Source organism: Phragmites australis, chromosome 24 (assembly GCF_958298935.1).
Source record: "Phragmites australis chromosome 24, lpPhrAust1.1, whole genome shotgun sequence".
Classification (NCBI taxonomy): domain Eukaryota; kingdom Viridiplantae; phylum Streptophyta; class Magnoliopsida; order Poales; family Poaceae; genus Phragmites; species Phragmites australis.
Window position 1 is genome coordinate 3,128,350 of NC_084944.1, and position 15,839 is coordinate 3,144,188.

General features: G+C 46.7%; 2 protein-coding genes across 3 annotated transcripts; both read right to left on the bottom strand.

The window, feature by feature from the left end:
• Positions 1 to 1,903: 1,903 nt before the first annotated feature.
• Positions 1,904 to 4,702, bottom strand: LOC133907546 (uncharacterized). Of its 2 annotated transcripts, none has more exons than XM_062349607.1 (4): positions 4,115 to 4,702; positions 3,151 to 3,398; positions 2,526 to 2,845; positions 1,904 to 2,427 (listed from the first exon to the last, which is right to left on the bottom strand). In XM_062349607.1, exons 1-4 carry the CDS (start codon positions 4,448 to 4,450, stop codon positions 2,057 to 2,059), a joined length of 1,275 nt encoding a protein of 424 aa, XP_062205591.1. In that variant the 5' UTR covers positions 4,451 to 4,702; the 3' UTR covers positions 1,904 to 2,056. The 2 variants fall into 2 exon arrangements, with proteins under 2 accessions (XP_062205591.1, XP_062205592.1); XM_062349608.1 differs by having other exon boundaries at positions 2,526 to 2,793; positions 3,187 to 3,398; positions 4,115 to 4,700.
• Positions 4,703 to 10,741: 6,039 nt separating this feature from the next.
• Positions 10,742 to 15,439, bottom strand: LOC133907797 (mitochondrial inner membrane protein OXA1-like). Its single transcript, XM_062349888.1, has 9 exons — positions 14,924 to 15,439; positions 14,743 to 14,833; positions 13,498 to 13,539; positions 13,306 to 13,364; positions 12,882 to 12,957; positions 12,668 to 12,799; positions 12,112 to 12,219; positions 11,392 to 11,446; positions 10,742 to 11,286 (listed from the first exon to the last, which is right to left on the bottom strand). Exons 1-9 carry the CDS (start codon positions 15,358 to 15,360, stop codon positions 11,036 to 11,038), a joined length of 1,251 nt encoding a protein of 416 aa, XP_062205872.1. The 5' UTR covers positions 15,361 to 15,439; the 3' UTR covers positions 10,742 to 11,035.
• Between the last annotated feature and the right edge of the window lie 400 nt (positions 15,440 to 15,839).

The following is a 15,839-nucleotide window of genomic DNA, read 5'->3' on the forward strand; positions in this document are numbered from 1 at the left end:
CTAGTTTTTTATTTTGATTTTGAGTATAGGTATGCGCACTATCAAGATGGATACACCGATGAATTTACTTGACATGTCTCAGTGCTCATAGAATATTTAGACTAATTATGAGAGACACAAGATACTCCATGTACACCGGAGTTTGCTAACAGATCTTCTGTACCCAAAAGTTCCAAGTAGCCAGAACCTCCGGATGGGGCTCTGGGCAGGGGTGCTCGACTTGGTTTATCTAAATCCACCCGGAAGTTCTGGTTTTGGACCAGAAGTTCCGAGTTAGTCAGAAGTTTCGGGTTCAACCTAGAAGGAGGCTCTCGGGTTTGGTTTTTTCTTGTAAACCAAAGTTTCGGTTTTAGACCGGAAGTTCCGAGTTTGTTTAACCGTTGGATAGAAGAGCAGTTGTAATGGTAACTTTTCGACCGAAGTCGAAAGTTCCAACTTAGGACCCGGAAGTTCCGGGTTATGCCAGAATGCTCTAAAACAACTAGTTTTGGGGGGTTATGTATATATACCCCCTCACCCCTTTTGAGGAGAAAGGCTGTTGTGCACGGAAGAGACAATCTTTAGAGCCAAAAGACACCCACTCTCACCTTCCTTTAGCTTGAGTTTTGCAAAGCTTTATGGGTTGGGTTGTGAAAGAAAGATAATAAGTGAGCATAATTCCTATCTTGAGCACTTGAGCTCGTGATCAAGTCGATTCATCACCGGATTTGTTACTCTTGGAGCTTGGAGCTCCTAGACGGCAAGGTGTCGCTTGTGAGCATCCAAACTTGTAGTGTGCTGCAAGAAAGTTTGTGAAGACCACAATTTCACCTTCTAAAGGGAAGAAATCACATAGTGACAACCGAGCTAGATCTATGTGGTCGCTTGGTGAGGCAAATGGTTGAAAGAGACCCGGCTCGTTGGAGCTCCTCAATGAAGAAGTAGGAACCTCATTGGAGGGGTCCGAACTTCTTTAAACAAATAATTGTCTCCTTCACTTGGTTTGCATTCTTGAGCTCTTGTTCGACTTTGTTCATTTCATCTTATACTCGATCGATCTCTACCTTTGTGGAGCTCTAGTTGAAATAGATTGGTTGCATAGGTCGGTAGCTCACTTGTGAACTTATGGATATGCATTACAAGTACTACAATTGAGTAGGTGTGGTTAAAGTCAAGTTTATCTTTCTATCAGCGGAATATCCGAGTTGAACCCGAAAGTTCCGGTTGAGGTTGGAACTTCTAGTTTTACTAATTTCTGCTGCAAGTTTAAAATTTCAGATAAACGTGTATTCACTCCCCCTCTAGGGGACATCAAGGTCCTTTCACATTGATTCAAAAGCTCCTCAACGCTAAGAGTCTGCTTGTTTGAGCTTCTGCTTTTGAGTTTTTCTGAAAAATTGTGCTTTTGGCTTGTCTGAAAAGCTGCTTTTGGAAATAGGTTATTGGCTTCTCAGCACATAGTTTCTCAGAAAAGTGTCTCTCAGCGAGTTTCTCGGTTTTAGTTCATTTTCTTTAGAATCAAGCTTATGGCTTCTTCAGAAACCACTTCTTTAGAACTCCGTTTGTTCTGGTTTCTGGTTTCTTCAGAACTACTAATTTCTGCTGCAAGTTTAAAATTTCAGTTAAACACGTATTTACTCCCCCTCTAGAAGACATCAAGTGGGAGTTCGTCTCTTCCATAAAGTTGCACCTAAGATACGATGATGGCACTTAGTCAAAGCTTTTCCTCTCCTCCATATGAATCTGCCAGGGCGCCACTAGAAACCAGTCTCAAATGATTCATATGGTCTTGTCACGAAACGAGTCAGATAAAAAAATTGGAAAACAATAACGGATAGCCTACCTAGGCCAAATTAATCCTTCAAATCGTCAAAGATGGACGCATACCATATCTTGAATCTCAGAGTCAAAAACAGAGAACAGATAAAAAAGAAGCAGAGTGGTATAATTTCACTTTCTGTTAAAGAATTTTCATTTTTTCAGGGCTTCTTGGCAGCACAATTTCATTGCAAAAGAAAGGATGAACAAAATCTACATGCTGCCTCATGTCCCCATGTATCATGACCAACTTAACCAATCATTGCACTCTACTTTGCAAAACACTAAGGCCTAATCTATAACCAACTCTTCTGTACTTTCTTGATGCTGCCACGCCTTTGCGGCGGCTCAACCGAAAAGTGTCCGGAGAACGGTGTCTCCAAGCCCGGGGACGGCAGACATGAAGTGGCCGGTGCCGGGGAGCTCGTGGTAGTTCACCCATCTGAGCTTCCCTGCGATGTGCCGCTGCAGCACGACCGGCACGAGCCCGTCCTCGTCGCCCTGCCACAGGTGCACCGGGCACGGCGGCTCCGGCAGGCCCATCGGGTCGAACTCCCACTTGCCGAACATCACCGTCATGTCCCGGTAGTACGACTCGTGGATGCCTTGCTGCGTCGCCAGCTCCCTCTTCTGCACGCACGAACGAATCACAACATTTTTCGTTAGGTGCTGCGTGCAGAATTCAGTGGCGTTCACTCGCCGCACTTCAAGAAAGAAAGGTGACTCACCTTCTGGAGCGTGCCGTCGGCGGTGAGGGTGCGGCGGATCTCGGCGTCGCGCTTGTTGGGGAGCTGGGTGGTGTTGGCGACGACAGTGGAGGTGGGCAGCCAGCTCTGCTCCATCCACCAGTGGAGGATCCCCGGGGCGTGGTGCGACACGCGCAGCGCCCACTGGTCGCCGTACTCCTGCTTGCCGTACTCCTCCGCCGCCAACTCTGCCGGGAACCCGGTCCACCAGTAGTTGACCACTGGCGCTAGCATCGCAACGCCGGCGAGCCTGCAGCATGCCGTCAACGTTAACATCACGCATGACATGACGAGTAGTACTCCTAAGGGTCTGTTTGTTTCAGCTAGAGATTCTGAAAAGCAGCTTATAAAAGTTGAATTGTTAAAAGCTGGATTGTGAAAAGCTGGATTGTGAAAAACTTTTAGACTGTAGATTCTAAAAAAATTTAATGGACAGTTTAGTAAAATGAATTTTCACAATCTATCAAAAGCTGAGAAAAACCAGCTTCTCAGATTCTCACAATCCAACTAGCAGATTTTAAAAAGCTATAACCAAAAGCTGCATGTTTATTTCAGCTTCGGATTATAAAAGCTGAAAGCCAGAATCCGAAGCTGAAACAAACAGGGCCTAACTAGCAAGTAATAGTGGCTGACGTGGACGTACCTGTGGGGGATGTACTTGAGCGCGCCCCAGACGGCGTGGCAGCCGAGGGAGAAGCCGACGACGTAGAACTTGTCGCCGAGGCCCAGCGCGTCGGCGAGCTCCTCGATGTCCAGCGCCGCGCTCCGCACGGAACGGTTGGGGTTAGGGTCGCTCTCGCCGTAGCCGGCGCGGTCGAAGCCGACCATGTACACGCCCAGCTCCTCAGCCACTTTCTGGATTACACAGATGGTATGCGTGCTGTTAATTTAGTATTCCGGGTAAAAATCATGCGATGTCCGGAGCAGAACGAGGAGGAGAATTGCTCATCTTTGACACGAAAGCTAGTTGTTTTACAGGAAAGGAGAATTGTTCGTAGTTCTGACTTGTTATTCTTTTTCATGAGTTCAACGTATGCTGTAATCAAACTGAAGCTCATGGCCGTTGACGAAATAAATGACGTTGATGTTCCTACATTAACTCTGGTCAGCTCTCAGACTACCTTTAATCCCAACCGTTGATTTCTAATCAGATGATAGACGCATGCCATTCGAACCCCGTGTTGACAACTCGAAAGCTCCAGGCACAGCTGGGACAGCTAGCAGCTAGTTCATGTTCCCTTAATTTTCTGCGCGATTAGAGGACAGCTACTAGTCATTTCATCATTTGGGTTCGACGTGGCCTCCATAAAATTTCAGTAAACGCGTTCCATTTAAAAAAAATCAATTTTTTTTCTTGCTTCAAAGAAAATTCCCTGGAGGCTGAGGCTCTCTAGCTGATGTTCTAGATGCAGGGATGAACAGAGCAGTAAATCCGCGGCGCCATTTCCCCCATTCTCTCTCGCACGTCGCAGAAGGAAAAGCCATGCCGGGCGGCCGGCGAGAGGCGCACGAGCCAAGGACTCGGCGACTCAGGAAATGCTCCGAAGGCGGAGGAGGAGGAGGCCACTAACCTGTGAGGCGCGGAGGCTGTCGAGGCGCGAGCCCGTGAACCCGTGCGAGAAGACGATCCTGTACCGCGCGCTCTCCCTGGGCACGCCGGACTCCTCGTACGCCAGGTGCCGCCCGTCGCTCAGCCGCACCCGCCGCGCCGTCACGGGCGGCCCGCCGGGCGTCCCGCACACCCGCGGCGCCGGCGGCTGCACCACGGCCCGGCAGAGCCACTCGCCGAGCTGCCCCACGAGCGGGCCCATGCCCAGCGAGTAGTCGGACGGCCTGGCCCCCTTGCCCCTCATGCCGCCGCAGCTCAGCGCCGCCGCCGGCGTCGACGCCCACAGCACTCTGTCCATGATCCGATGACCCCGGCTACCTGTGGCCTTGGATCGATGGTTGTGTAGTTAGTTGGGCTCCTCTCTCTCTCTCTTCCCGGCTTGGCGTCGCGTAGTCGCGTTGGCTTGCGCTGTGAGACGGCGACCGAGGATGATTGGGTACAGCCAGCCAGAGGGAAGGAGGGAGGGAGCGGTAGGTGGCCAGCAAGCATCCCGCGCGTCGGTGTTATATAGTGGGAAGCAACCACATGTGGACGTGGTCGTTGTGCTTGTTGGCTTCGCTTCCAGTTTGGTGAACGATCTGGCTTGTTTATTCGCCGGCCGGGGAGCAACGCGGTTTCACGGGGTGTTTCGGCGAGCCTGCATGCGAACGCGCTCGGTCGATCGGCATCCGTTTGGTAGCCACACCCATTCCTGCCTCACCGTATCCTCCGTGCTTGCGGACCCCACACGTCGGTCTTGGATAGAGGGGCGTATGGTATGCTGCTCGTCAGGAATAACAAATGCATGCCCTAAAGCGAACTCGTAGTGTGGAGCTTGCCCCCGTATATATATTTTTTGGGGACAATCTCGACCGTACGTGGAACATAATAGAAGTGTGATGTATCTATCGTTTGTGGAGCCGAAGATTTCGTGAATCTGTTTAGTAGAACGTGTGTGTATAAGTTATTGATCTAGCGCATGTCTTAAGGTGTATGTATATAGGGTGTGATGTATGTTTAGACGTGAGTTCAGATAATACAGTTTGTATCTAATATTGAGGCTCCAAAAATAATACATGCCCTAAAAAAGGAATAACAGATGCATGGCGGACAAATCAGAGCTTGGATGTTCCCATGGGTTGGGTTGAGTGATTAAATTCTCACGCGCTCTTGTCTGAAATTTAGGTGGTGAGATCAGCCGATGAAGGATGACAGCTGCTGGCGAGGGTTAGGATTAGTGGTTTCGAAATCTAAGGAGTTCTTCATGGCTACCGGACTTAGAGGAGGTTTAGGGGAGGAAGGTTCGCCCGGCTAAGGAGGCGTACGCGGGGGAGGAGCGATGAGGCGGTGACGACGGCGCCGATCGTGGGCGGCGGAGGACGGCCGGTAGGCGGTGCCAGGGCAGGGACGAGCAAAGATGGTCCGATAGAGTCGGGTTAGTGCAGTGGCGAGTGGCGGCGAGGTGCCTCCGGAGATGGGTGGAGGCGGACAGGAGGCAGGGGAGCCTATCACCGACATGTTCGGGAAGAAGAAGAGACGAGAGGCGAAGAAGAAGAAGAAGAACAGTAGCGCACTTTAGATGTCATTGGATAAAGATCGTGAGGCTCATATTCGTCACTAAACAAAAGCTGACAAATAGCAACCACCTTAAATTTTGGGTTCTTGCTGATCCTGAGTATGAAATGAAAAAAAGTGTTAACTAGGCGGGAATATATATTACAGCCGACTTTTTTATTAGTTTGAAAAAAGTGTTAAATTCTCCACTCTTATTTTTTTGCTTCTCCTCGATCGGTGAATATGTTTTCAGAGGACGGCAAGTGTCTGAAGTCCGCGATCTAACCTTGACTAACTAGTAAGGACTCGACATGTTCCGGCAGTTGTGCCTAAACCGATGCCACGACAAAGCTAAACCCACCCCCACTCAACTAGGAACTCCAAAGCTCCACCTATACAGTAGTCGTTTGTCAGACAACAACATACATGTATGGACAAGAGTAACGAGACATTGCGTGCAAACGGTGCACTCGTACACCTATATATACGAGCAACTTCAGTCCATGCACGTACACATCTCGCACAGCTGGACTTCCCGTCTTCCCGAGTTGGCGTTCTATACTCTAGAGTGCGTCCTTTTCTGGGCTCTTGCCAAGCTAGCTGTCCTCACTAACCTTTTCTAGAATATAAGAAGATTACTGGCTCGCTTACTACACTAAATCGAATCTCTGTGGACTGAATGCATATCCACAAGACTGTCCGGGTTACATCGACAGTAGTCATTGTTTCAGATAACAAATCTGACATGGGAATTGCCGATTCAGATAGGCTGCCGAGAGAAGGCGATGCAGAGCCAGGTCGCCAACGAGGACCCGAGCAGCGCCGCGCCACCGTCCCCCGCCCCGCCTTGCCGATCCCATCCGCCCCTCGCGCGCCCACGCTCGTGGCATTGGTTAATTTTCCGGCGTCCCGCACGTACGCGTGCACCTAACTTGTTCGTGGAGTTGCACGGGCGCTGCGGCGTACGCTTATGGTTACGGGTGGGCCGGGGCAACGTGCGGGTTGACAAATTATCTCACTTCCAAATCTTCGCTTCAAAACGACGGGTATCGCTTAGGCGACGTTCACTAGCGGTGGCTAGGGGAGGGGATAATTCTTTTATCGTCAAGCTTAGAATAGGAGCTAGGAGAGGGAGGCTAGCCTAGCAGAGTAGGTGAATGCGGGGTGGGGCGGCTGGGCTGCCGTCTATCGTGGGCAATGAAGGATCGTCGGATGGGTCGTTGGTAGAGTGGGGGGTTTCAAAATGGAGAGGTTAGCTTGGCGATGGGCTGTGGGAGCGGATTCGGTAGTGGGGTGCCATCGGAGACAGTGGAGGAGGGTGGGACGGGGGTGAGCGATTGGACGATTCACGAGCGAAAGCGTTTGAAGGTTGAAGACAATTCATCCACTGTTAAAATCATATCAGACAATTGAGATCCATTGTCTAAAAATTCTTAGATTTTTGTTATTTCATATGCTGAAGTATAGTATCGCCCATAAACTATTGCGTGAGGCGCGCGAGTCTTAGATGAGTTTTTTTTTTTGCGAGCAGGGGGCTATTTGTAGCGGGCGAGTTGGGTCGCCAATCAAACCTCGTTTAGACCCGACCAGTTCTACTATTTGCTTGGAAGGTGTTACGGGTTTGACCATGTTGGTAGGGGTGGCAGGTGGGTAGGTGAAGGGTCAGAAAATGGATAGGATTGTACGCGTCCGCGCTTCCATAGCTTATGCTATGAATATGACCCGGCCGTCCGACTGCGTTCCTACTTCGTGCTGCTATAGTGTTCTGCGCTATAGTACTCGTGCTACAGTACACAGGTCGAAACGATCGGTCTGCCAACCGGGTCGTACGTACAACAGTTCTCCACTTCACACGCAAGTCAAGTACAAAAGTTCATCTAGAGTCCGAGCGGTAACTCGGTTGGCAAGGGCGCTCATACACGCCCGAGCCAGCTTGCGTACGAGCGGTGGCTCATGTGGGTACTCGCCTCTCGGGTTTGTTCCGGGTATAGGGTACGTACACGTATATGTGTTTAGTAGTAATGTATATGTTTACATACTGTAAGTTTAGCATGTGTCTAAGATATGTATGCGTGTACGTGCGTGTGGGGTGTGTGAGTCGTGTGTGTCTTAGGTTGCACCCTATTTAAAAAAAGTTCGTCTACTGGTAAACTGAAATGTGGAGATGGAATCGGGTCGTGACACGCCTTACCGAATCGAACAAGAGTGCATTTTTCATGTCATCACACACGTCATGTTTTGGATCACATTAACAATGAGAAAGTTTAAAAGAGCGCATATCTCAATTGGTTAGGGTATTTATGGTGTAACGTGTTCACTCAATTTCGAGTTCTAAATCTTGACACGGGTGCTCTGGTATAGAGACCGGAAGTTGTATTTCTTTCATTAAAAAACATGGGTCAATTTTTAGTAAAAGTTTACCATAATTTCTCCATTCAAAAGTGGCCTCATTATACTACCAAGAGCAAGCAAACTTAGCTCCTGTTTGGAAGCAAAGTCTTTTCAGAGTTTTGGAAAAATACCATGGTGTTGTAAAATACTTTGGTTTTGGAAACCTCGAAAGTGTTTGGATGTAACAAATTTTGTAGTTTTAAACCATAGTATTGTCAAAACTATGATCTTTTTGGAGTTTTAAAAACTCCATCTAAGATCTCTTTTTTCTAAACAGCGGTATTGCATAGCTTTGGTTTAAACTGTAGTTTCTCAATAACATATTTTTTTAAGAATTATGACATCCAAACATGGCCTTAACGCTCTAGTGTTGTATGATCACAAAAGGAATTGCCATTGCTAGTTTGTAACTCCGCGTGCTTCCGTGGAAGGCAACAACGATCAATAGCGTGAGATTCCTAGGAACACACCCAGGAGGCCAGGATAGCAGCCGCATATGCCCCCCAGCACCATGGCAGCAACATGTGCAGATTATATACCATTAGTGCGCCACTGCGTCGGAGGAAACCATCCACTCCAAAGCTTGCAGACACCAGCAAAGCCCTCACCTTCACCTGCTAAAATTATTCTCAGCACGCCACTTTGTTCTATCAGTTCAGCCCAGTCGTTCGCAGATTAAGTCTTCAGAAAACACAGAGGAGTCATCATTCGCATCAGCCTGAGTCAGCAGCACTCTGGCAAGAACAAGGAGGGAGGGGAGTTGGGTGCTTTACAAATGTCGAAAACTTTCATCGGTTGCATCGATCAACTTCAGTTGTAAAGTGCAAACTACCTGACATCTTTATGTCACTGCTCACGCTGCGAGTTGTCACAGCCACTTCTACTGCTCTGAGCCTCTGATCGCTAATGAGCTGATCTCTCTATCTGAAGATTTGAAATCTGTCTAAATGTTTCCCAGGAAAATGGGAGAACCAGAAAGTATCACTGCTCATGATGTCATGCAACTGGATGCCAACCGTTGACAGAAAAGGAAACTTGTTTGATGCAAAGGTTCCTAGTGATAGCGAAGCATTGGCGGAGCTACGGGTGTTCCGGGTATACCCGGGCATCCTAAAAATCCTAGATGTCACATGTAAATAGTTATTAAATATAAATTTATATAATATTAATTTAATTATATGTGATCAATTACGTTGTTATGATTGTACACACCTACTGCTAGTTTTCTAGCTCCACCACCGTAGCGAAGGCCTATTTTCTTTTATCAGGAGAAGGCGTAAAGCCATTGCTTGCTTCTATAACCAACAACGAACAGCATAGAAGTACATGCCTCACTTTTTTATTGTAAAGTATTTACATCACATCTGAGAGTAGGTGAACGTACATTTAAAGTGCACAAGAAAACAATAAAAACTCAAAAAAGCAAGTGGTTCCTAAACGAAAGCAATCATCTTGGGCAAGGCCGCTTCGGCCGAAGAAATAAAAAAAATGGCCTGCCAAAAAGGCCCGCATAAAATGACCCAATGGCCTGCCGAAGCGGAGCGCTCGGCCCGCTGAGAGAATGAAACAGCCGAGGTGGAATGGAAAATTTCACAACATGTGTGCACGCACCTCCGTCTCCACAGTGCATTTACGTTAAGATTTATATTAGACAGTTAAGTGAAAAAAATATAAGATAGATAAAATAATTAATGGATGATGAGAGAGATGAACGGTTGAGATAAAAGATACATGCACACCATACTGTAGAGTTGCATTTCCCTGGTCGAGGTCGACGACGATACCCGCCAGCTGCAAGTACGATCTGCAGCCATGCGGGCGGAGGAGATCATGGCCGCCAACCGAGTAACCGACCGCTTTTGGTGGTGCACGACGCGAAAGAGGGGCATCTCGTCTACGACCTCCGCCTCGAGAGCGAACTGACGTTGGAGCTGCGCCCCTTCCCACGCCCCGTCGTACAGCCGCTCCACTACCGCTCCCTCGCCGTCTCCGGCGCCGGCACCACCCTGGGCGCCCCACCACAGTGGCCAAGTGAGTTCCGAGACACCGTCATGCTCTCCGTGGCAGATAACACGGTGATCAGGACGGACACAGCCATGCACGGCGAGTGCTTCTGCTTTGAGGCGCTCCGGCCGGCTCCTGCCTGGCGGCGCCTGGCACGCCGTCCCCCTCCCAAACCCGCCGGTTGACATCTCCTTCCCCTTCGCGACCCATCTCGGCCTACTTTGTTATGGGCACACACACCGAGCAGGGCGTGTGGCAGATAGAGCTTGTCAGGGAGCTGCCGTTTGAGGGCCGCGCGTTGTTCGTTCCGGAGCTTGGTTCGGTCGCTGGCCTCACCGACAAGAACCATTTCCTATGCCAAAATGGAGAGAAGCAATTCCCTGGGAGTGCATCGACGCCGGTCACGATCTCTCGGAGGAGATGGTCAGCCTGGCGTACCTGGGCAAGGGCAGATTCTGCATCTGCAGGGGCATCAACGTGCTGCTGGAGCGCACCCTCGATGGCCGCCCCGTTAGGTGGTGCGGTCAGCTCCTTCTTGGTATTGGAGGAGACGCGCTTGGCTGACGGGGATCTTCAAGTAGCCAAACGCGGTAGACTGAGCTACCATGGCATGTGGCCGGAAGTGCAATGCTTAGACCTTCACTTCAGTCCGCAGAAGGGCTTGTGCAATGTATTATTAGTATCTCTTATTGAGGCCTCTGCAACATCAAACATCACAATGGCAATACAAGATTGAGTTGGTCCCTGAACTTCAACAGTTTGCTGTCATCTCAACCCTTGGGAGACGAAGAATGCTAACTATCGTAATATACTGAAGTTACATTTGTGTATAAACTATTCCACAAATCAAAATTATTCTGGCCTATTCTACCCGAAAATACAATACAAATCAAATCTCCACCGACCCAAAAGCCAAAGGGCAGTTTGCTCATCAAGGCGCACGAGTAACCACAATTCACCTGCGTTTCCGGGATTTGCCTCTGGATTTGACTTTCTTTTCGAGATTTTTGACCCGATAGCCAAGAGCAGCAGCATCAGGTTGCCCCAAAGTAGATTGCTGGGTTCCCATGATTGCTACAGGTGACTCTACTGCAGGTATTGCCTTGGATCCACCAAACAAATTGAAGCTTAACTTATTTGCAGGTGAAGGCCGAGCTACCAATGCAGGAAGATTAAAAAGCTTCCTGATAGCCGGTCGCCGGATAACTGACGGAAAAAAAATGAAGTGACACAAATTGTGAACTGCTAGACCATGAAACAGAATATAAGGTACTAGAGTAATCGTATCTTAAAGCCTGGGATCATACTCACCAATACCATACACTAGGGAGAACATGTTTGACGTGAGCCAGTAGCAGAAAATTGCCTGGAGAGGGGAAAAGGAAAAAGAGAGAGGATTTGGAAAAAGTTGTGAGTACTGAGAAAATGGTCGTATTGCGTATCTAGCTAATATGGGGACTAGTCAGAATAACCTGTGCTTTTTTCTTAACAGTCTAGGCTATTTTCGTTTGCTATGCAGATTAATGGCGTGCATCTTTGTAAGTTGGTATACATATCAAACACTAGAATCCACTTGAGCCGTAAGTAAATATGATTTGTAACTAAAAGGAAGAACTTGTGATTACTGATGAACTTCTAGTACTAACTCATGACCCTTCCTACCATTTGCCAAGTACTATCGGAGCTACAATAAAGTTATCTGCTAACACAGAACAAAACACCAACAGCCACAATAGCGCTCGCTATGGCGGTAGCAGGATCTAGGCGCTACTGATATAGCCAGTAGTCCATAATAGGGTTTAGGAATAAAGCAGTGGTAGCTGTGGATATCATAGACCTGACAAACTTGACAGAAGATCTTGCTCAAGAATATGCCTACCCTAGTGCTCGTCACTTAAGAAGTAAAATCATATTCTTCAAGTATTCAAATCTTAGTTGTTACACATTCCCAGTATTTCCATGTCATTCATTGCAGATCATCTCAAATAAAATCATATCTAGAAGGATCAGGAAATAGCAATATTGTCATACCTTGGCAAAATTCATTGTAAATGGGACTGTCATAACAGCCATTCCTCTAGAAAAGTTCTTCATCTTACCAGCCATAGGATTTCCCTCCATTCCTTCTTGCAAGTTAAGCTGAAATAGCAAGAAAAAAAACGTTAGATTTTACTGAGACATTGGCAACAAAAGAGGCAACACAGTAGATGTTTCAAGTTGAAAAATTGGCTGTTTGAAAGTGCATGTTGTGTAAGGGGAAAATTGCCCATAGAGCAGATTATTTTACTGGATGCACGATGAAAAAAGAGTGTAATTACCTGGGTAAGTTTTACAAATGAACACATGCAACTGCTTATGGGGATTTTTATTTTAAAGGGATCAGATTGTACTAAATTCAGATCCACATTAAAAAAACATAGAAAAATATGATCACCTAAAACTGCTTATGGGGACTTTTATATTATAGGTGGGAGCAGTCTTATTACACTACAAATTTAAGCATACAAGAAAGAAACAGAGGTATACATGTAAATTGCACAATAACATAAAGACAAATCATACACCTCCATTTCACCAAAGTGCATACCTCCACTGTAGCCAAGAAGGTCAGTGCTGTTAACACAGGAAAGATGTAAAGAGAATCCGGAGTTGTCAGATCAGTAAACCACAATGTTCCACCTCCTTTCAATGAAGGGACTTTCTCAACCATGTTTGATACCTATAATTGGAAGAGAATGAGGATAGGTAAATAATGTGCAAGATACGAATTGGAGGGGCGTGAAGATGTGTGTGTAACTCACGGCAAAGAAAAAGCTCATGAATATTGGCCCTTGGATAAGGAGACCTTTCAGTGGAGTAAATGGACTAACACCATGACTAAAGTGGAGAAAAAAACGGCAAAGAAGTTAGAGAAACTGGAGCAAAGAGCAATATTTCTAATAATGACACATAACAACAGAAAAAAAATATTCGATACCAGTTTCAATGTTTCATCATGTATTCAGTTGCAAGTACATAGAAAGAGAGGTAAACAATGAGGGATAAGCCCTCCAACGTTTAACATTCGGTCATTCACAAAAGAAAAAAAAAACTTTAGAAGACTTGGTACATAAGCCAGAAAAATCTAGCTGAGCCCATGAACAGCATATTGAAGCTAGGAGATAGAGCAAAACATGTCATTTTTAAATAGAAATAACTAATAATAATCTACTCCAAGTTACATACTTTCTGAATAGTGCAGTCATTTTATCTTTCCCTTCTTGCGCTGATTTTGGATCCATAGACTGCAGGAGATAAACATGAAAGATTAAAGCATTAACCATAACATGCATGTGACTAATAGTGAAGTGACTGCATCCATGAAAAATTCTCTTGTAAGTAGATAGTATACTTAGCAAGCTAAGAACACAATCTCACATTCATTTGATCCTTAATGGCTTCCATTTCTGGCTTTATTGCCTGCAAAACACAAGTTTGACATAACAAATAAGCAAAGAATAATCTGAGAACTTTACCAAGGGAAAATTGTGAGGCAAGTATGAAGCTCAAATAACATAACAGCATGAAGAACAAGGAGCAAAATACAGTGATCTAATGTGACTTGCTACAGATGTCTGACATGCATAGTCTAGCTTTCTTATTGGAATCATGGAGCTCGAACCATGGAACCATTTGCCAGATCAAGGCATTTAAATTTTGACTTGGCCACTTAATGCGCTAAAATAAAAAAATTAGTCAACTTACTCCTTATTTTAATAGAGTTCCAATCAAATCTCAGTAAAAACACGTAGTATAGATGTACACTTTACGACAAATATGACCACATTTTCTTACACCCAACCCAAATACTTTGAAACATATAAGTGGACAAACTAAAAGTTTCAATGGCAAGGGTGCAAAAGAGTAGTATTTGAACAGGAGGATGCAGCATAGTAGTATAGTACATCATCTACAGCTCTATGCTTCTGACATTGAGTGTCATGATGACCTATTTTGGTGATGCCCAAGAATCGTGAAGCTAAGCAGGTTCTTGAACTGAGCTGAGTGACTGCATGATGCACGAGAACCAAGAAACAATTTACACAACAGCAGCAAGTAAGTACACAAATTGTTCGGGGGGTAGTGATATGTATACAAATTAGCACACAATCTAATACAAATATCTAAGGACCCTTGAGAATTTCACTAAAGCCACGGTGCTTCAATCTAGTCAGTTAAACCAAAAATTTTCCAAACAACACTAGCCACAAGCTTCATATCTCGTTTCTTTTTTTTTTTCCTGTGCACTGACAAATTTTAGTGTCAAAGAACACATTTTGAGCACAAAGGCTATACTGTTACACGTAAATTCATTTGATTGTTATAATAGTTGCAGCACATAAAAGGCAACATACCACATAAACACAAGGCACACTAACTTCTTAACACTATTTGCAACCTTAAAAGAGTAAAACGACCAGTTTGCATATAAAGCAGAATTATGTCCGTGGCTCCTCGTGGAACATTTGAGTATGACACAAAAAACAAAAAAAGGAAATTTATGTTTCTAACATTCAAACCATACCACGAAACGAGAAGGTGTTGAGCCAAACATACCTCAAAACACCAAGCAAACAATAAAGTCTACAAAAGGTTAGTTGAATCGCATTAAGGACACTTTACATTTAGCTTCGTCGTGGCCTTCAACTGGTTCACAAGCAGCGGGATCGTCGCACTCCGGATCACCACCGTCGTCAGCGCAATACATGCCCACCTAACCATACAGCACAGGGGAGGCTAGCAAATCAAGCACACGATCAAACTAAGCAGATCCCGAACCTTGTAGTTACATCGCAAAGCTCACCAGTTCAGGCCGGTAAAGGTATGGACGGCGTCGATAAAGTGCTGCAGGGCGGCGACGGGGAGGAACGAGTCGGCGGCCGCAGCGGCCACCTCCCCCGGGAACGGCGCCGGCACTGACGCCGCCGCTGCATCCGCGGCGTCAGCAAGGACGGTCGCTGCATCAACCTCGGCGGGTGGCGCGGGGTCGGGGGCGGAGGAGGAGAAGCTGCGCCGGGTCGGCCCCGGGAGGTATAGGGAGAAGGGGAGGAAGCTTAGGGCATGGGTCACTCCAGAAGTGCGCGGGAGCGCGGTGCGGAGTGGCGGGAGCGGCGCGAGCCCCGAGCTTGGGGGGTCGTCGTGGGAGTGGGAAGTGAGGGCGTGGGCGACGCAGGGGTCGAAGCGGCGGGTGAGGTGGTGGGAGAGGCGGGTGGCGACGCTCCTCCGCGCGGCGAACGCCATGGCTGGTGGGTGGCGGCGCGCAGGGGGAGGCGAGCCGGGTGCTAGCTGTGACGGCGGCGGCGCGGGAGCATGAAGGCCCGAAGGGTCAGTCCAACCATCAGCTCTGGGCTAGGCCCTCTAAGGTTTGGGCTTTCTCAGAATTAATTGGGCCGGTTTTTTGCTATTACAGCCTTTTGCACCTTTCAACGTCTTCCCATCCATGATTATGGGCTGGGCCTATAAATGGGCTTTCATGGCCCAACATGTATCGGCTTCGGATTTTTTTTATTTTTAAATTTTAAGTTTAGCAATTTTAGACGCCTATTTAAAAAATAACATGAATATTGCATATTTTAAAAACTAAATATGTTGCGCTCCCAACAAATGAAAGCTTAAAAAATACAGCATTTATTGTTCTTAAAATTCAAAACATTATGTAAATAATCATAAAAAGTTCTAAAAAAATTATGATGTACAGGATGCTAACTCTCAAAAAAATT